At 53.3% G+C, this 20,662-nt stretch overlaps 1 protein-coding gene across 5 annotated transcripts in view; it reads left to right on the forward strand.

Moving 5' to 3' along the window:
* The window catches only part of AGPAT4 (1-acylglycerol-3-phosphate O-acyltransferase 4), a 106,697-nt gene extending 87,005 nt beyond the window's left edge, over nt 1-19,692 (forward strand). For 3 of the 5 annotated variants that reach the window (XM_019749823.3, XM_019749808.3, XM_019749817.3), the window contains 6 exons: nt 6,051-6,212; nt 7,138-7,291; nt 8,680-8,782; nt 10,735-10,810; nt 17,106-17,304; nt 19,142-19,692. In XM_019749823.3, the coding sequence (XP_019605382.1) occupies nt 6,051-6,212; nt 7,138-7,291; nt 8,680-8,782; nt 10,735-10,810; nt 17,106-17,304; nt 19,142-19,236 (789 nt within the window). In that variant the 3' untranslated portion in view covers nt 19,237-19,692. The remainder of the gene's footprint in view (nt 1-6,050; nt 6,213-7,137; nt 7,292-8,679; nt 8,783-10,734; nt 10,811-17,105; nt 17,305-19,141) is intronic. The other 2 variants (XM_074333788.2, XM_074333789.2) reach the window with 1 other exon arrangement.
* Nucleotides 19,693-20,662: the final 970 nt, after the last annotated feature.

Raw genomic sequence — 20,662 nt, forward strand, 5'->3', positions numbered from 1 at the left:
AAAAGAAGTCAGCAGCTCGCAGGACGTACAGATGCACCTTGAGTCCATAACTGAATATCTTCCTGGAAATGTGGGCATGTGCTTTATTTTTAAAACTGCAGTCTTGAGTTAGACATACGAAGGTCTGCTTTCTGACTGAATAGACTTCTCCGGCAATGTCTTTAGCAAGCGAAGTCGGATCACAGCCGCCGATGACAAATCCAGGCTTCCTAACAGCAGCAGTGCAGCTGGCTTCCTCCCTGCTCTCCCTACCGCCGCCCTCAGCAAACTGCCAATGCTGCTGACCGCTTCTGCCTTGTCATGCCCTCCTCTGCCCCCATGTGCCCACTGCCTTCAGTGTTTATCAAGCGCCCACTGGTGAGAAGGTGCCGGGCACTGGAACGCGCTCCCTGTCACCCCACCCCACCCCTGGAGCCTTCTGCTCTGTCTCACTAGGCCTGGGCCACCCCGGGAAGGACTCAGGCTGGCCATTCAGATCAGAGGCTGGGGAGGGGCCACAACATCTGTGCCCAGGGACGGGGAGCAGGGCCTGTGCAGGGACCTCCACTCTCATCTGTTTCGTCCTGGAGCCCTGATCCACGGATTCGAGTCAGGTGTTGTAAATCCTTCCGTCTGAGCAGCTGCTGTTTGTCCCCACATGCCCCTCCTTTCCTGCATCTGTACACAGGTCAAACCAAGAACAGTGTCGGGCTGGGTCGGGGGGAGTAGTGGGCGGGTGGGTGGTGCTGTCAGGAGCCAAACCGCTCCCAAGCATTCTGCTTGACTTCCGTACATGACGTATGTGTATTTCCCGTCTGCGAGAGTCGAATTCTCAGAGCATTTTGTTGCATGTTTGTTTTCTGCATTTCCCCTGGGGCTGTGACTAATTGTGGAACAGTGTTCATTTTGTTTCAGACTCTCTTGAGAGTTTCCTGGTAGTGTAAAGTCTCCAGCATTTTCCTCTTTAGCATCGGAGGAGGGAGAAAGCAAAAGAAAAAATGCAACGTAAGCAGAATGAGGCCACAGTTCTGTTACCCTAGTTGGCACAAAATAAGTCTCTTGCCTTTACACACACACACACACACACACACACACACACACACACACACCCCCTGGTTCGTTATTTTGAGCTCCAGCCTTATCTCCCGCATTTTACTATAGCTAGGGACTTACATTTCAGAGACAAGAGCTAGTCTCATCCTTTCCTTTCTTGCAGCCAGCTCGTGTCAGAGAGCGTGTCTGTTCAACAACTTGTTCACAGAGCTTAGTGGCAGAAGTATCAGAAATTGCTGGCTTTCTCTTCTTTTATTCCCACTAGGTTTTAGCATCTCAAGCCCTAGAATAATCATATCCATCTTTGTGTTCCCAGCATCTGGCACATGTCTTGCACGAAGGCGGTATTTAATGAATTTGCAAGGACAGAATGGTTTTGAGGTTAAATTCACGTATCACACATCAAGAGCCTGGTTGACTTGCTGGCCCTCTGTAGTGACCTGGCTAGATGGCGTGGTGGTCTCCACCAAACAGGTGCTTCTGCAACTGTGCCTCCAGCTCACAGTCAAGAAAAAATTCAAACATTAAAGTGTGGATGTCTCAGCCTGCTCATTTTTAAAGTCTCACCTGTTTTCAAAGTTTCACTGAAGAATTCCCATTCAGATATTTTCTATATTTAGAAATAAATTACCTTGGGTGAACCCAAGTGACTAACTGGTGACTATTGCTATACCTTCTGGAATTATATGTTGGCAATGACAATTGCCCTGAAGTTGGCACCTCCAGTCAACTGGTCAAACCTTGTGCAGAGACCATTGTGACTGTTCATGCAGACATCTTGACCAGGGGCATCTGGCTGACTAGTCTCAGCCCCTATTTCTGTTCTCTGCTGTCCCTGTGTAGTGGTCACGCAAAGGTGACCGAACAAGGAGCCTTATTGGTTCCAACCATTTTAAAACCTGGCATCAACCCTTAATATTTGCATCTTATCAGTCGGCAGGTGGCTGGCCATGTTAGAGAAATCCTTACCTACAAAGTCCTGACTCCGCTCATTTTTTTCACACACAGGCGAGAACCACACAATCTTGGGGTTGCCGTGCATGGGCTCTCGGGGTGTCCTTAAAGCAGTTTTTTTCTAGCATTGTGTGGTCTCTGCACAGGGGTTGACCAGTTGGCTGGAGGTGTCACCTTTGGGGCTTATCATAGTCTGTTGTTACTACTCTATATGCTGAAGCCTGGCTTAGGCGATGAGTTGAATTCAGGAACATTCAACCATGGCACTTACTTTGTGTGACAATAATAGCTGCAGCTCATTGAACAACTGTGTGGCAGGTTTTCAACTCTGTGCTACTGTCAATGTCTCCGTATGTTTTTAAATCTTCACAGCAACACTTTGAGGTTAGTATTATTTTCCTCGTAACACAGCCGCAAAAACTGAGGCCAGGAAGGGTAAGTATCTTAGTCAGAGTCCCACAGCTGGGCCAGGATAGGGCCTAGTGGACCAGGACTGACTCCGAAGCTTTTCACCAAATCCTACTGTCCCTGCTGAGGACAGGAAATCGAGTAAAATGTCTCTGATTTGGAAGGTAAAAGTTTCTATCTTAATATTTTTAAAATGTCTTATAGCAAGTAACATAATCAACATGAAGGCTTGGGCCTAATGATAACACCAGAGTGTTACGGTTGAAAGATGTGTTCATGCGACAAAAAACAGAAATGTGTCCTTTGTTCCTTTTGACCATCAAAAGCACATCGGCTGTTTTTGATCCAGAGCCTCACTGATGTTCCAGAAGGAACACATGCTGATGGCAACCGCTGCTTAAAAGTGACTGGGAGAGGGACACTGCAAAGTAGTTTTCAGATAGAAAACAGAAAAATCTAATCAAATCAAAGAAACCACTCCTAATCTGACCATCCGGCTACAGCTGTTATTTTCCTGTTTTACTCTTTTTCATCAGGCTATAGACTCAGCTTTGGTTCCAGATCTTTAAAAATGCAGTGTTATAAATAAGCATGTCCTCAGCCATTAAATATTCATAGAAAACAAATTTTAGTGGCTGTAAATCAAGGGTTGACAAACTTTGTCTACAGCAGGTCAGACAGCACGTATTTCAGGCTTTGTGAACCATTTGGTATCATGTCTGGCACAACTACTGAACTCAGCGGTTGCAGCGTGAAAGCAGTCATAGGCAATGTGTACACGAAAGACTCACGGTGTGATAAAACTTTATTTAAACACGGGTGGTGAGCAGATGTGCCTCAAGGGCCCTTGTTTGCTGCCCCTGCTCTGTAGTATTGCCTTGTGCACTGGACAGTGTGTCACACATACTGTAATTCATCACACCTGCTACCGTGGGCCATGTCAGTGGTTTTCAGTGATCTAACGCAGTAAACGGTGATGGACACGTAGACCTCGAGGTCACCTCCTCCTTGCATCTACACTTAGAGTACGTATCACGGAGTTGCCATTTCCTGTTAGCAGGTCATCAAAGGCCAACCACTAAGACCCACTTGGCTTGTGTGGGATGGAGCGATTAATAGGACATACCCCCGAGAGAACTCTGCCCCTCCAGACAGTGAGACTGACGGCACTGGGCCACTCACCCCCAGACCCAACGGCTGCGACTCAGAGCATATGGTCCTCTCTTGGCCTTGGAGCAGATTATTATCATTTATATGTTTCATATTGCCACAAATCATTTTCAGAATAAGTTCAGGTATATGTCATTTTTAAAAATAGTCTTAATCTATCAAGAAGATACGTTTAGTTCATTAGTAAAGAATTTTTGTTGTTTTCATCTTAAAGGCTGTAAGCTGAGAGGTGACAGAAGTGAAGGAAGCAGGGTACATGGAGCATATCCCGTCTGACAGAGGAGGAGGGCTGAGGGGCTGAAGAGGGGGTCTCCCACAGGCAGAAGCCCCCAGTGGACACAGTGGATGGGCTTTTAAATGGCTCCTGTAGGGAGAGTGGTGATTTGCAAGGCAGTGTGTTTTCCTGCTTTGAGTGGCAGGCATTTCCTTCTCGTTTAGGGCAGAGACAGCAGGAGTCAGGGCCATTGCTCACCCTCTCAGGACTTCAGGGTAACCCCATGTTAAAAGAGAGAAGCTGAAGATAGCAGGGATTGCTCACAGCATTTCTTCAGGCCCCAGCCAGCTCACGGCGTACAGATACCTGCTTCCGGTGGCTTCAGCCAAGACGTTCCTTACCTCAAAGGACTGCCCGCTGCAGTCAGGTGCCTCCTGCCTGGGTGCCCCGCTCACCTCAGCATTTCTAGGCTGTTGTCTCAGGGTTGCAACATGACTGTCAAAGCCATGACATTCTCAGCAACCGTGTGCATGGCATGAAAACCAGCCAGTCCTCCTGGCCATCTCATTTATTCTCAGGGTTTAAACTCTCCCCAGAAACTCCAGAACATATGTACCTCCCAGAAGAACTCTGAGTCACCTTGACCAGAACTGGATCATATGCCCACACTGAGCTAAAGCGTTCAGGGGGACGCTGGGCTAGCCTGGCATTACTCGTGGTCACCCCTGCAGCCTGAGCATGTGGCCTTTGAAACAAAATGGAGAGTCTGACAAAAGAGGAAGGGGCCGTGGCTGTTGGGTGGGGGGCCCGGCGTCTGGTCCCGGGATGTTCATTAACGTCTACCGTGGACTTTGGCCTTCAACAGACAACCTGGCTTAATTTCTCAGCTTCCCCAGCTGTTAGCTATGTGATGCTGGGCAAGTTACTTAGCATCTCAGAGCCTCAGTTTGATCACTGGTACAATGGGCTACCTAGTCCTATTGGTTTAGAATTAACCAGGATTTATATAAAGTGTATAGTCTGTGCCTGGCACATGGGACACTCTCACCCCACACACGGCGAGTTCTGTGACCCACGGGGATTTTATGGCTTGGTTTTGTTCAAGAGAATTGCATGTTGGATTTGTGGGAAAAACCAAAACAAAACCTGTGAAGACATGGAGATACTGGACATGAAAGATATCTGTGCTTCTCCTTCCCCCAGGGGGAAGATGCTTGTTGTTTTTTGAAGGTAAAGGCAGCAAGTGGCTGTTCTGCCTTTCTGGGGTCTGCAGTGGGTCAGGGATACGGCCTATTGCCGGAGCTTCGTAACTGTCATGGATGTGACGGGAAGAGAGGAGACAGGGCCATGCAGAAGCATCGCTCTCCTCACCTCCAGGCCTGTAGGTTCAGGGGCATGACCACACACTTGTCACCAGGAACACGGCTAAGGCCACCCTGACTGTCCACATCACCGCCTCAGCCATCTGTGCTGTTGACCGATGATGGTTATTTCAAGGAGCATCTTGGTGAATCCCAAAATTAAGGGTGAAAAATATAGACCCTAAATCCACTAGATAAAAAGCTGTTTTTGTGCCTCCCTTGCCCCCTCTACCCATTGGACCCCTGGTCTGACACAGTGGGTTAGGGGCCCGTGCCCAGCAGCCCAGCTGGTGGGCCAAATCCTTGGGTCGTGAGCCAGCCTCGGGCAGATGCCCAACAGCTTTAGAGAGGAGCTGGCAAGGGGTGGATGGAGAGCTCCCAGCATGACCTGGTGATCTGGGTTTAACTCACAGCTCCATCATTTCCTGGCTGCAGGACCCAGAGAACCCTCTGGTCCTGTTTCCTAGTCTGTGAAAGGAGAGCATGTTTGCCCTGCAGAGCCAGCTGCTCTGGCTGAGGACTGAGTGAGTCATGGAAAGAATTGGGTAAACAACTGCATGATGGGCTTAGCGATCAGGAACAATGCTCACCTGGAGACCCCGGGCTGATGAACACCCAAGACCTTCCATTTCCTGACTGTGCCTGGTGCCTGCCCAGACATGAACCATTCCCCACTGAGCGCCAGCCCCCCTTCCTCCCCGCCTCACACGGGGCAGCGGCAGCACAACCTTGACCTCTAGGTAACTGGTGGGGAGGCTCCAGGGTCATTGTCTTCTTTATTTACTGCGTTCTGGACTGTCCCCTTAGGCCTTTGGACCAATGTTCACTCCTTTTTCTAGTGAGATCTCCAGCAGCTGCCAGAGAGGCCCCCCTGCCCTGTCACAGGCATCTGGGACCTTCCTCTGTTTCAGGGCTCCAAAGTGCTGGCCAAGAAGGAGCTGGCCTACGTGCCCATCATTGGCTGGATGTGGTACTTCACGGAGATGGTCTTCTGCACGCGCAAATGGGAGCAGGACCGCAAGACTGTCTCCAAGAGCCTGCTCCACCTCCGGGATTACCCCGAGAAGTACTTTGTACGTGAGGCCCCAGAGCAGCTGCCACCCGTGCCCAGCAGCCCCAGGCACCCACCTCAGCAGCCTGACCCGCCACACACCTGCCCGGCCACCCGCCCCACTGCACACACCGCCTCTCATGCAGAAAGGAATCCCCAGGATGCTCTCGTCACACTCACACTCAGGACGCTTGTCTCTCACACACACTCACACTCAGGACGCTCGTCTCTCACACACACTCACACTCAGCACACACTCACACTCAGGACGCTTGTCTCTCTCACACACTCACACTCAGGACGCTTGTCTCTCACACACACTCACACTCAGGACGCTCGTCTCTCACACACACTCACACAGGACACTCGTCTCTGACACACACTCACACTCAGGACGCTTGTCTCTCACACACCCTCAGACTCAGGATGCTCGTCTCTCACACACACTCACACTCAGGATGCTCATTTCTCACACACACTCACACTCAGGACGCTCGTCTCTCACACACACTCACACTCAGGATGCTCATTTCTCACACACACTCACACTCAGGATGCTCATTTCTCACACACACACTCAGGACGCTCGACTCTCACATACACACTCATACTCAGGATGCTCGTTTCTCTCAGGACGTTCGTCTCACAGACTCACACTCAGGATGCTCGTCTCTCATGCATACACACTCAGGATGCTGCACACACACACACACACACACACACACACAGCACCCAGAGGTCCTACCCTGGGCCGTGAGCGGAGGGATACTGGCCTTGGCCCACCCCAGGGCACGTGCAGCTGCCAGGCCACCCCCACTCAGGCCTTGCCCAAAGCCTCCTGTGGGACCATGCGGGCCTGAGGTATATGACGGGGGCGGGGGAGACGGCGTGTGACTGTGACCCTGTGTGACCACAGGGCCATATGTGACCGCCACCGTGTCTTCCAGTTCCTGATTCACTGCGAGGGCACTCGGTTCACGGAGAAAAAGCACCAGATCAGCATGCAGGTGGCCCAGGCCAAGGGGCTACCCAGCCTCAAGTACCACCTGCTGCCACGCACTAAGGGCTTCGCCATCACCGTGAGGAGTTTGAGAAATGTAGGTAAGGATGACCCCGCTTCCCCAGCCTCCCCACTGCAGCCCGGAAGCTGACCTGCACCCCTCACATGCACAGCTTTGTCATTCGCAGTGCTACCCCGCGGACCCTCACAGTCTGGGGAGGGAACTGGGGACAAGGATGGCATGTGCACTCCTGGTTAGCCAGGGTCCAGGCACCTGGAGTCGGAGGTGTGGCTGCTGCCTGCACACGCAAGCACACACACATTCTCTCTCATCTCTATCTCGCTGAGCGAACACTGCCCTCCAATGCTCAGCTCTGGTACTGCAAGGCTGTGGGGCCCTGGGGAATCCTGGCTGCTCACCTGGGTTCAGCTCAGCGTAGCCCACACCAGGTTAGCCCACGTTGTTGTTTTGTTTTGTTTGGCATTTCTTGCACATATGTTGGCACCAGCTGCCTCCAGTTGATGAACTCTGTGACTTTGTCACCTGTGGTGGCTGGCCCTGAATTTGGAGCCCTAAGTCACTGTAGGTGAGAACAATAAGTATCAACAACAACTATTTCCGGTCTCTTGAAGAGGAGGTCTATCTCCTCTTCAATCCTGTCCCTTCAGTCTAGAAACATGTTTCTTTCTTCTTCGCCTTGCAGCCAGCCCCCTCCAAAGCCCCATGCCCCTTGCCTTCGAAGGGGCTGGAAGGACCAAGCTGGGGCCGTGGGCAGCATGGCCTTTCTCACGTCCCCCTGGTGCCAGGCTGTGTGTGGGGACAGTCTGGCATTATCCTGGCGGGAAAGACGGCACCCATGACCGCACGGCCCTGCCCTTTGGCCTGGCCTCACGTCTCCTCTGCGAGGCCCCCAGCTCCTCCCCGGGTCTGCTCAGGGATGTGGGTCAGGTGGTGTGGTATGGACGCCAAGCAGACTCCTGTGGTGTGGCCCACGCTGGTGCATTCAAATCAGATTCTTGATTTTTTTCTCAGCTGTGTTTCACGTGACTGAGCTCTGTTCCACAAGAATTTCTATCGCAGTGCACAGCTACCTGCACACAGAGCGGTTATGCTGCCATAGCTCGGACTGGTCCTTAGCGAGTATGCTTTGGATTGATTTAGCTTACTACTGATACTTGTTTCAATGTTGGCGTTTTTCATACATCTGGATGGGACATTCCAGTATTGTTTTAACCTGCTTTGACCTCAGTGATAATTCTGTTTTCCATTACTAAGTTATAGTGTGCTTTTCTCATTACGAGATGTTCTATGTGTTCCATGGAGAACATTTGGACATTACAGAAAAGCATGAAGAAGAAACCAGTCATGCCATCATGCTGAGATAACAAGCTAGCTCGTTGATGATTGTCTTCCAATGTGTGTATCTACAGAACGAAATTGGGTTCACACGCTATATACTGCTTTGTATTTGTTTTATTTTTTTTATAGTTTCAGCTGTATATGACTGTACACTCAATTTCAGAAATAATGAAAACCCAACATTGCTGGGAGTCCTAAATGGAAAGAAATACCACGCAGATTTATATGTTAGGTAAGTTGGCTACGTTTCCTTTCCAGAAAAGAGAACATCCACCTCCACATAAATAAATCACAAATGGCCTACGGCCCTTCTTCCAGGAAAGTCCATCCTAGATTTTCTTGTGTGCAGGCTGTACTGGATTGAACTTGTTCACAGTCCGTATTTATATTATGAACTCAGGAGACTCACACCATGATTGTAAATAATCAGGTGAGTCCTTTGCTCTCAGCTGTTCCTGGTCTTCTCACCAACTCATTCTGACCACAGCGCTCAGGTGGAAGGCCATATTTTATAGCCGTTTTGAGACAGAGCGTCAAGGGATTATCTTCTTGGATGGGTCTGCTACATACAAATGCACAGAGATAAGTGCGTATGTAATTTAAATGGAGGTCTAGAAGCAAACGGAGAACATTTTAGCAGTGTCTCACTTGGGTGTTATAGTCCAGGAGATTGATTTTATTGAAAACACTTCACAAGGTATTAGAAAAACCAGTTCTCTTCGCCTGTTTATGGACTTACAGAAAGGGTCTGACCCTCGCCGTCTGCCTCGTTACCGAGATTAGTGGGGAACAATTGAGAGGGGTGGTGGACAGTAAAGCCATGCGGGTTTGTGCCTTAAAACCACATGTGACGGGGCTCAGGGACGGCACTGGTCTTCCCGGAAGGCCAGCCACGGCCACATGACACGCCCACTGTCACAGCACTAGCCAGTGTCCCGTAACATTCTGATTGTTTCTTAAAGACCTTACAGATGCTAAATTGTAACACAGCACAAGGAAAAGTCAGTGCCTGGTCATCACCACCACACTGTAGAACGAACTCAAAGCTTCCTGGCAAGGTGTTGGCGACTGACAGCCTGAGTTAAATAGCTTTCCACCTTGAAACAACTCTGGCTACCCCTTAAAAATGGGAAAGCGGCATCATAATGCCTACTGTGTTCTTTGCTAACGCTGCAGTTGACAATCTGCTTTATCACTCGGTTGTGTGGCCTACAAGGGCAGGAAAAGCACCTGCCTTCCCAAGGAGGCCTTCTCCCAGAAGTAAAGGGAGGTTTTGTCCCCCGACTTCGTGTTGAAGGAGCCCCACTCGGTGGCCAGCTGGGCCTGAGGTGTTTGGGGAAAGCCGAGCAGTCAGTATGCAGGACTATTTGACCTCCACAGGCCACTGCTCAGGTAACTGCACCTCCCGAGTCATAGGTGGGAATCAGGGAGGAGATAGCCAGCTGTACCCAGCTCGCCCACTGAAGCCAGTCCACTCTGATGGCCTCGGAGGAAGACTACTCGCGCCCGTCGGCACACCCCTCTCCTTGGTGTGGTGGCTGCCCACTAAACAGGATAGTTTTTCACGTTTTATGTCAGCCCTTCCAGCACCAGTCTGGGCCACCCTGGAATGTCTCACTTACTGCTGGTGGGCAAAGTGAGCCACTGAGCCAGGGCAGGGCCTCCTGGTTTCTCCCACCAGGGAGGGTCATTAGTTCCCCTCCTTTTATTTGGCAAAAGCCTTGCAGAAAGTCTGCTTCAACACTGCCCGAGAGGCCAAAGGAATCATCTGCTGGAAGATACTTTGCATTAAGTCGTTACCTGGATGAGCAAAGCATGAGCATATTACCACCTGTACTTAGATTCATATTTGCCTGGCTCATGTGGAAACTGGGGCAGTGTTGCCCTCTACTACAGAGGCAAATATCAGGTGTCCGGAGCCCCTCCACGAGGTGGGAGGGAGGATGGAAAGAGGCAGGTGTCCTCTCGGCCATTCCTTCATGGGCCATGACTGCATTCTGGCCTGTATTTGCCCAATACGGGTATGGATTCCCCCCTTTCTAGCAGATGGATTACGCTTTTCACTTCCTCATGACCTGGGCTACCTACACTGAGGCTGAAAGATGGCAAGCATGGTGATTTTGAAACCACGTTCGGGGTGCCTGGGTTGGCCCCCTCCTGCTAGCTGTTCTCTCTGTTTTGCAGGCGGATTCCTCTAGAAGAAGTCCCAGAGGATGAGGACAAGTGTTCAGCCTGGCTCCACAAGCTTTACCAGGAAAAGGTGAGTGCAGCGGGCGGTTCTGCGCGATCCGAGCAGCCATGTCGAGGCACACCGCGGGGCCTTCGGGAGGTGACGGTGGTGGCCAGCCTTTTCCTGCTGGGTGAGACCTCATACTCAGTGTCATGCAGGGCGTCCGGCGGGGTCTCTGCTCCCGCTCCCCACACAAGAACGCAGGACATGGTGAGGCCAAAAAGGAACACCCACGGAGCCATAGGTAGGGGAGTCATACCACTACGGTCTCACTGGAGGCTGGGTTCACTGGACGTGCGACCTGCTGTCCGTTTTGTCTGCAACCCACCGACGACTCTCTTTCACTCTCCTCCACTCTCCTCGGCTCTCCTTCGTAGCCGCAGCAGTTATATTAGTGGCCAACGGCTCAATGGCTACAGCTGACGGCCAATCAGCCACAGCTGACGGCCATGCAATCACAGTTGATGGCCATTTACTACCTGAGCCAGCACCTGTCTATGTGAGGCGGAGAGCCTGGAAACTGCTTTCTGGGGCTCTGCCCCCACACTCAGCTACGACCAGCCCTGGAGCTGACACTCTACGTGGCAACAGGGAAAAGAATATAGCAAACCAGTTTTTAAAGGGCCCCACCGAAAGAATGGAACTATGTTACAGGAGTAGAGGACAGAAAAGGAAGGAAGGCCCGACAGTCCTTGGGAAGTTTCCTGCCTCTGGTCCGAAGGCAGAAATGTTTTGGATGGTCTCCCCTTAGCAATACACATGACCTTGGTGGCTTCTGGGTCCACGATCTGGGCTGTCTGGGCTGAAAACATGGCGGGCATTAGCAGAAGAAGCCACACACGGTCCGCCGTGGCTGGCTCTGCTGTGCTGCAGTGCCTCCCCGCTCCGGCCTGTGGTCCAGCTCCACGCCCCCCCCCCCCCCCACTTTGTCTTCCCTTCCTCTGAGCAGGGCCTTTTCTTTCATTGGTTTCTCTCCTTCAAGACAAGCGCAGAGCAGAGGGAGTCTAATTATTAATGCCCCGATAACTGCTTGGTCTTACAAACGGAGAACAATTTAGCTTCCACCTGGTGAAGAGGCGTGTTTATAAGCAGGTGTCACCACACAGTAAATGCTTACTTCTGATCATCACACATTTTAAGCCCGAACCAGCTCATTAGCTAGAATCACATACATTTGGTAGGATTCTGATTTCCTTTTGCCAAGTTCCATAAATACAGACTGGCTGGCATTTGTTGTCTTTTCTCCCCGTTCCTCAAGAGAAGACAATCACAGAATTTTATGGGCCCTCCGTTGACTACCAAGTAAGAATATTAATCCTGCTTTGAGAATGTCAGGAATATGGTCCAAATTACCAGCATCAGATTAAGTTGAGACGCTCTTACGACGAATCTGCTGTTTCTGGAACAAAGGTCCTGAGATTCTCTCAGCAGGAAGTCACTCCTGTGTTCCTAAGGGAATTATTTTCTGGTTATGCCTTTAAAACGCTGCTCCCAGGTGGGTGGTGGGCATAGCTCTCCCGTCTCCTCTTATAAGTAGTAAGTGGGGACTAGTGTACCTGTCACCTGAACATGGGATGGTGTGGCCACCTGCGCCTCCAACTCAGAGATCCTTCTCAGTGGGTCTGTGGTGAGACCTAGAAATGTGTATTTCTAGGCCGCTGCTCCTGACACAGGGGGTCTGAAGACCCAGCGTTTGGAGATGTACTCACTACCCGACGCTTTTTCACAAAATTCCAAGGAATGGAATCCTGGGGGGGCCCCGTGGAGCTGGACCACAGGCCGGAGCGGGGAGGCACTGCAGCACAGCAGAGCCAGCCAAGTTCTGTGCTGATTCATGCCTGGGCCCTGACAGAGAACCCCAAATGATGTACCTTCCTTCCCTCTGGTTTCCTGCGCGAGGCAGCCTTTTCCGTGTGCTGCTTTCTGCTTGCATCATTGAGGCAGTATAAAAAAATGTCACCATTAGCAAATAAGAAAAATGCGCTCAGAAAAGGCCTAAGAAATTATGAACCCTTTTTGTAAAGAGCCACACAAACAAATCTACAACAAATGAGGCCCCCAGACCCCGTCAAAGCAAAGGGGATTTTTCTCATTAGCCCTGTCTCCTGTGTTCAGGCAGGAGAGCTGTGGTCACTGTGCAAACAGAGCCCCTGGGCTTTTAGCAGAGGCAGGGCCACCATCCCGTCCCCTTGTAAAGTCTCTCCGGACGTTTTCCTCACACTGTTTGCGTTCAAACGACAGTGTTCAGCTTGGAAGGCATTCCCAAAACAGTCCCAAGCTCTTACACTACGGACGAGGAAACTGAGGTCCAGACAATGACGGGATGTGCCCACATCATCCAGCTCCTTCATCAGAGCTGGACGTGTGCTGGAGGCCAGGACCTTTCTCTCCTCGGGGGCTGGCGTGACAGCCCGGTTCCCTGTGACAGACCCATGAGGCCAGCCTGTTCCCTAGAGGGATAACCCCTGACCAGTAAGTGGAAGCGGCCCTCAGTGCCTCTGAGAGGAAATGGGAAGAAGTGTCAAGGAACGATCGTGCCCTGGCATTTCCAGGTGGTTCCTGTTCTCCCAGCAGCCTAGGTGGGTCTGGGGCGAATGCCAAACGTCTTGGTAGCCACCAAGCTTGTCGAAGTGGCGTTGTCTCAGGTGTGTGGTGTCGAAAGGCAACTCTGTGGACTTTGAGCTTGAGATTTTAGGGCAGCAGTTCTGACTTCCATTTCACGGACAAGTGATGTTTCTGCAAAATGTGGGAAGGGGCCGGGGGTGCCAGCAGGGGTGTGTGACGCTTATAACACTGAGTGGTCAAAAAAGCATATTATTCTGTACACCCTGACTGGAAAAGAAGCAAAGTATGATACACTTTAGCCATTTCTACCTCAAGTTGTTAAAGGAAAAAAATTCAGCACTTTAAGTGTACAGTAGTTCCTCGGTTTTCAAACATCTCCGTTGACAAAATTTCAGTTTACAAACGCCAAAGATTTTATGGATCTATCCTATGGTATCATTAGATAGTAAAATTCATGCTAAATTTGCAGTTTTAGGGGTTGATTTTAAAGGTCTGGAATGGATTAATCCATTTTGCATTACTTTCTATGGGGAAACCATGCCTTGGGTTTTTGAACGTTTCAGAACTCGGTCTTCTGGAACGGATTGCGTTAAAAAAACCGAGATACCACTGTATACGGAAGCCGGTTTCCCAGAAGACACTGCTCCTTTGAGAAGTGGGATGTTAATAGGTTAAGATGGGTCGCAAACTGGGGGCTGGTGTGGCCCAGAGTTTTGTTGGGTGTCGTGCGGGAGACCCTGCTCGCTGCGCCATTTGTCGTGCGGGGCAGCCTGTGGGGTCTCTGCTCCCGCTCCCCATACAAGAACGCAGGATATGGTGAGGCCAAAAAGGAACACCCACGGAGCCATAGGCAGGGGAGTCATACCACTATATTCTCTCTGGCGGCACTATACTCTCACTGGAGGCTGGATCCACACTGTCCGCAACCGCCATCCGTGCTTGCCAGCCCAGCCGCCATCTTCTTGCTAGCCCCCATTCTTCTCTCCCTCTCCTTCTTTCCCCTAGCCACAGCAGTTATATTGTGGCCAATGGCTCACTGGTTACAGCTGACGGCCAACTAGCCACAGCTGATGGCCATGCAATCACAGTTGGCCATTTACTACCTGAGCCAGCACCTGTCTATGTGAGGCCGAGCCTGGAAACTACTCTCTGGGGCTCTGCCCCCACACTCCACCCCTACAGGCTCTCGCCTCACAATCTACACGACAAGCGTCTTCCGCGAGGGGCCCTGTGCGAGGAGCCTGGAGGTGAATGCAATATCCTGGACACAGCCAGGCTCTCTGGGCACAGCCAGGGTTTCTCAGGGCACCACCAGTACTCCTGGGCACTGCCAGACTTCCTGGACTTCTTAGGGTACCACTAGTTTCCCCGGGCACAGCTAGGATTTCTCAGGGCACTGCCACTTTCTCTGGGAACAGCCACACTTCCTGGACACAGCCATGGCTTTCAGGGCACTGCCACTCTCTCTGGGAACAGCCCGACTTCCTGGGCACAGCCAGGGTATCTTCAGGGCTCAGCCAGACCTCTCAGCGCACTGCCACTCTCTCTGGGCCTCTCAGGGTACCCTGCTGGAACAACAGCGACTCACAATCAAGGTGCTTACATATTCTCAATGGCGGCCAGTCAAGACACAAAAGCAAATATCCCCCAGTTCCACTAACAACAGTTCCCAAACAAACAGTCAAGCAGTCCATTAAATTAGGGATGGAAGGCAATTCCCCATAGTCCATAGTCATTCACCAGGGCAGTCCTGGGGGTGAGGGACGACCTTGACCTCACCCTCATCTCCCACGAAGGACTCAGCAAGCGTTACCTCCTGGGACTACAAGTCCTGCATCCGGGCTGCCTGAGCAGGAACTTCCCCGGCCCACAGGGCTGCAACGACCTTCGCTTTCTCCGGCCTGTGCTGGTTGGGGAACCGTCCACATCTTTCCACCTCTCCACGGGGCTCCATCTCTCCAGGAGCTGCATGGCTTTTCCTGTGCTGGTGGGAGAACCGTCCACGTCCTCCCACCCCTCCACGGGGGTCCAGCTCTCCGGCAGCTGCTCCTCCTGGTCTTCCTCAGACTGGGTGTTCACACACACAAACTGCTCCACCGTCCTTCGGAGAGCTTTGGCCGGCACCATACCCTGCTCGCTGCGCCATTTGTCATGCGGGAGACCCTGCTCGCTGCGCCATTTGTCGTGCGGGGCAGCCTGTGGGGTCTCTGCTCCCGCTCCCCATACAAGAACGCAGGATATGGTGAGGCCAAAAAGGAACACCCACGGAGCCATAGGTAGGGGAGTCATACCACTATATTCTCTCTCTGGCGGCACTATACTCTCACTGGAGGCTGGATCCACACTGTCCGCAAACCGCCATCCGCGCTTGCCAGCCCAGCCGCCATCTTCTTGCTAGTTCCCATTCTTTCTCTCTCTTCCTTCTCCTCTCTCTGCTAGCATAGCCACAGCAGTTATATTAGTGGCCAATGGCTCACTGGTTACAGCTGACGGCCAACTAGCCACAGCTGATGGCCATGCAATCACAGTTGGCCATTTACTACCTGAGCCAGCACCTGTCTATGTGAGGCCGAGAGCCTGGAAACTACTCTCTGGGGCTCCGCCCCCACATTGGGTGTGCACACTGTCGGCCCCCAGGTGTTTTTACCATAGCTGCAGATATGAAGAAATGGGGACACTCCCCATGGTTGTGACTCTGAACCATCCAGCCCTCGTCCTCTCAGGGCTGTGACCTGCCCTGGCCTGGCTGCCAGTTTCTGCCTTCAGTGCCCTCGCCCCAGCCAGGCAGCACTCAGGTGTGGCTTCCGGGGTCCTGCTAGGTTACTCACCAGCAGGAACGGCCTGAAGACACTGCTCCATGGGTCCCACTGGGTGCACCTGGGATGGGGCCCTGATGAAAAGCCTGGGCCTGGAGTTTCCCTGCTCACCTGTGCACCCCAGGTGCCTCCTGTTGGGACTGAGAGTAAAGGCCCTGCAAACCCTTCAGCAACACGCACACCCTGGGAGATTTAGATGGGGACCAGCAAGCTTTTTTCAGGTGGGCTATCAGATGAGAATCATTCCAACAAGTCAGGGCAGGAGCCTGCTGACGTTTCTGGCTGTCTCGATAGTCACAATAGTCAGTTGATCCCGCAGGCCCAGAGGGCAGTGCTGCTGGTACTGGCGGGGCTGGGCGTCCAGTGCTCACGCTCCCTGGCCCCCTGCCCCTGAGCAGCACCCCACAGCCTGGCAGCTGGGGCTGGGCACCACCAGGACCCAGTGGGAACCCGGGTGTGGCCCCCACAGTGTGGTGGTGCTGGTGTCATGGGTTGGGCGCGGGAAGGCCAGCTCACAGCTGCCCGGTCCTCCTCCGAGGCTGCAGCCTCTACCCTCTCCTGAGGGCATTCCTTGAATGCCAGGCTCAGCGCAGCGTCTCATTTCCTCCCCCCACTGACCCATGTGGACAGCATTACCTCCTGCCCTACAGACCAGGCACCTGCCCAGGCAGGAAGGTAGTGAGGAACAGACTGAGACACAACTGGGCTGGTTTGACCAAAGCTGGAGCTCCGACACGTAGGCTCAGTGACAGCCGCAGTGGTCCTGCCTGTCCACGGGTCCCCACAGGGAGGCGACAGCCGACTGCAGTCTTGTGAAGGCTCACCTTCTGTGGGATGCTGCAGGCCCCGTGGCGGCCCCCAGGGGCCTCTGAGCTGCCCTCAGAAGCAGGGACGCAGGAGGGGCCCGGGTCGTGTCTGAGTGCTCGGTCCTGCTCTGTCCCCAGGACGCCTTCCAGGAGGAGTACTACAGGACGGGCACCTTCCCGGAGACGCCCATGGTGCCCCCACGCCGGCCCTGGACGCTCCTGAACTGGGTGTTCTGGGCCTCGCTGCTGCTGTACCCTTTCTTCCAGTTCCTCGTCAACATGGTCAGCAGTGGGTCTTCCCTGACACTGGCCAGTTTCGTCCTCGTCTTCTTTGTGGGTAAGTGGAGGGCAAGAGACAGGTGAGGGGCACTGGCCAGGGAGGGGTGCAGGCCGAGTGGGGACAGCTCAGCACGGCTGTCACGCCCTCTGGAGGGCAGGACAGCCTGCAGGTTGCCAGAGAAAACTAGGTGGCAGGACCAGTGTTCACACACATGGAGATGGCAGGCCGGGGACACCTGGGTGCCCAGCCTCTCGCCAGTGCTGGGCGCCCCCTACTCCCCGGGGGTGGCAATGCAGCTGCTACTTACATCCTCCTATGATGGGACCCCAGGACCCCCACGGGCCCAGCGTCTGCAGACAGCTCTGCTCATCACAATCACTTCCTCTGTGATGAGGAAAACCACTTCCTGGGCCCAGCAGGCACTGACGAAGGCTCTGCCATGCAATGCAGGCCTCGGCCTCCGGGAAAGCATGCGCTCCCTGGTGCCACGTGCACTGACGTCATCGAGTGGAGGCGTTCAGTGCCTGAGCAGTGACAGTTCTCCTACTGCCTCTTTGACCAGCAGTTTCAAACTGCTGCCCTTTGTTCGTCCCGCCACACCTCCCTGACACTGCTACTTGTGGGGCAGCCAGGAGTCACTGCGCTTGCTTCCTGCCCTACAAATAGGGGAACCTGTGTTCCTGGACCCGGAGGGAAATGTGGGGGTTTCCCTGTAACAGGGAGCCCCGCTGCCAGCCCCTCAGAAATGGCCCCATCTCCCCGCGTCTGGAGAGGAAGGCACTCTCCCCAGGGGACACAGGGTCCCCAGGAGCTTGGGAGGAACTGACTGCTCTGTCTCCCCAACCCCCCAGACCAAGGGCTCATCAGCCATGGGCCTGAACCTTACTACACTTTGCCCTGCATCTGTTTCTTGTTCTTCCCCAGCCTGTGGGCAGTGGAGTCCGTGTTCTAGCACCTCTTATTTCTCTGTAACATATATTCACCATCTCCCCTGCATGGACGTTCTCATGCCAGGACAGGGGTTCCTGTCGCAGTCTCTTCAGAGTTGGGCCCAGGCTCAGTCTGCTCTTTGCCCTGACCCACAGGACGCGTGGGCCTCGTCCTGGCTGGACTCACCCACCCCAGTCGCTCTAACAGTTCACAGACCAGAGCTCACGCTCTGTAAACATGTCTTGGAGATGTCAGCCATTACCCAGCTGTCCATTCTTAGACGCATGTTATAAAGGGACTGTTTGCCAGGCCGTGTTCAGTGCTGGGCACACGGGGAGCTCGCGTGTGCCTTCTCCAGGGAGCGCTGGACCCGGCTGCTGGCCTTCCTGGGGGGTAAACTGGGCTCTCCCGCGGCTTCTGTCCTTTCTCTGTTTGCACCAAATCGTGCTTTCGGGGGGAAAGGCTTCCTGGAGGCAGGGACGTGGCTTGTTCTGCCCTAATACTTGTTCCAAAGGCGACACGGGGATGTGCGGGGCACCAAGTGGGCACCTGAACGCTTGCATTCTCCAGGCGCCTGGTGTGTTCTTTATTAAGTTTTACTGAAGGGTGCCCTGTGCATCCCACCTGCAGTCACAAAAGACTGCTCTTTGCCTCAGGGATCACACAGGAAGCAGAGTTCTGTATGCCCTGCGTATGGCTGGCATGGTTTAGCAAACCGTTCACCTCCAGTGTCGGAGGATTAAGTCCTGCCAACAGAAGAGCCTTGTTGTTTGTTTTAATGCCACTCAGTCCAGTGAGACCTGATGCCCACACTCACGGCTAACGGGGAGGCGGAGATTATGCAAAGGCCCCCGGGTCTGCCAGCTCTCGACAGACGTGCAGACAGCTGCCTTCCTAGGGTTCTTGTCGGCACCTCCCTGGAGTCCCCACGGGTTCCTGACACCCTGCTTTCCTGTGTCTGCAGCCTCCATGGGCGTTCGATGGATGATTGGTGTGACGGAGATTGACAAGGGGTCTGCCTACGGCAACGTGGACAGCAAGCAGAAACAGAACGACTGACCCAGGACACGTGCCGTCCAAAGGGGACCTTGGGGAACTGGTGGACGTTGCCTGTCATCCTTGCTGGGACCCAGTGACCAAGCTGGGTGAGCCCCTGCTGGGAACGCCGGGAGTTTGGGCTCAATGCCCAGACGGGGAGGAAGATAGCTTCAATATTTTCTTCCCTATGCTTTAGTGGGTTTCAGTTCTCCTCTCATGTGAGTGTGTGTGTGTGTGTGTGTGTGTGTGTGCGCGCGCGCGCGAGGAAGGACACACAGAAGTGAGAATGATGTGCTGCTGAGTGCGAGCCCTGTCCCGTGATCATTCAGAGGGTGTGAGGCGCAGGGGGCGGGCAGGGATGGGGAACGAGGGGGAGTGTCCCCTTTCATCCTTTGGTGCTGTTTTCTGTAACCCTGATTGCCAGAGACAGAGTGAAAGGAGCGGTAGGTAAAATGAATAAATTATGCCTCCAAAAAATACTTGTTTGGCTCCTCTGCGGTGCTGACACAGATGGCCCCCCGCTTCCATCCCACCCTCCAGCGTGTCTGGTGCTCTGAGCCCCGTGATCCGGACGCTGCACTCAAGGGGGTGGGGGGTGGGGGGGGAGGACTCGGCCTGGCAGGGGCAGCTCCTGGGGGGGGATATGCCACCCTGATGACCACTCCTGGCAGCAGACACGATGCAGAGCCCGTGAGCATTTGTTTAAGGAAAACGCAGGTGCTGAGTGCGTCTGTGGGACCCAGCGACAAGGCCTCTTGGAAGGCTGCTTTGGTTTCCCCAGTCTCTCTGCAGTGGAGTCTGCCTGGCCTGAGTCTTGAAGGGGTGCCCAACTCCCTGAAGAAACTGATCTTAAACATAAACATGAAGGCTGGCCATTCTGTCGTGATCTGAGAGACGATTTTTCATCCCCTGTTCATCTCAGTAGCAAGCGGAAACTGGGTCCCCCACATAATGCAGGCTCACTTTATAAAAACACCAGGCAGGCTCAGAGTGGAGCCAACAGCGGGGTACGAGGAGCCCCTGGGCTTCGGCTTTCCTTCTGGAAGCCCAGACCTTCATGCTGCTCCTTGGCATGTGGCCTTTGGAGAATGGGCCACACACAGGACTCCTGCAAACTGTGGCCAATCAACAGATGCCGAACGCAAACCCACGAGGGAAAAAAAGCACTCGTATTTCCAGAGAACAGTTAGCGACTGGACAGTACGTCCTCTCAGGCCGAGACGCACTGGCACGTGGGCTCACGGTACTTACGAGCGTGAGCGCTGACAGGCCGCGTCTTCCTTCCTGGCACGTGCGCCCACCGCAGGCCTGGCCGAGGGGCTGTAGAAGGCACGGACTGTCCACACAGAACTTGTCCGAACCGTACAGAGAGGCACGTTCTATCCAGAATCATGCTCTCCTGTTTGAGCACTTAGTCCTGAGTGTTTACCAAGCACAACCCAACTAG

Source organism: Rhinolophus sinicus, chromosome 2 (genome assembly GCF_057876585.1).
Source record: "Rhinolophus sinicus isolate RSI-liver-muscle chromosome 2, RSI-T2T, whole genome shotgun sequence".
Taxonomy (NCBI): Eukaryota; Metazoa; Chordata; class Mammalia; order Chiroptera; family Rhinolophidae; genus Rhinolophus; species Rhinolophus sinicus.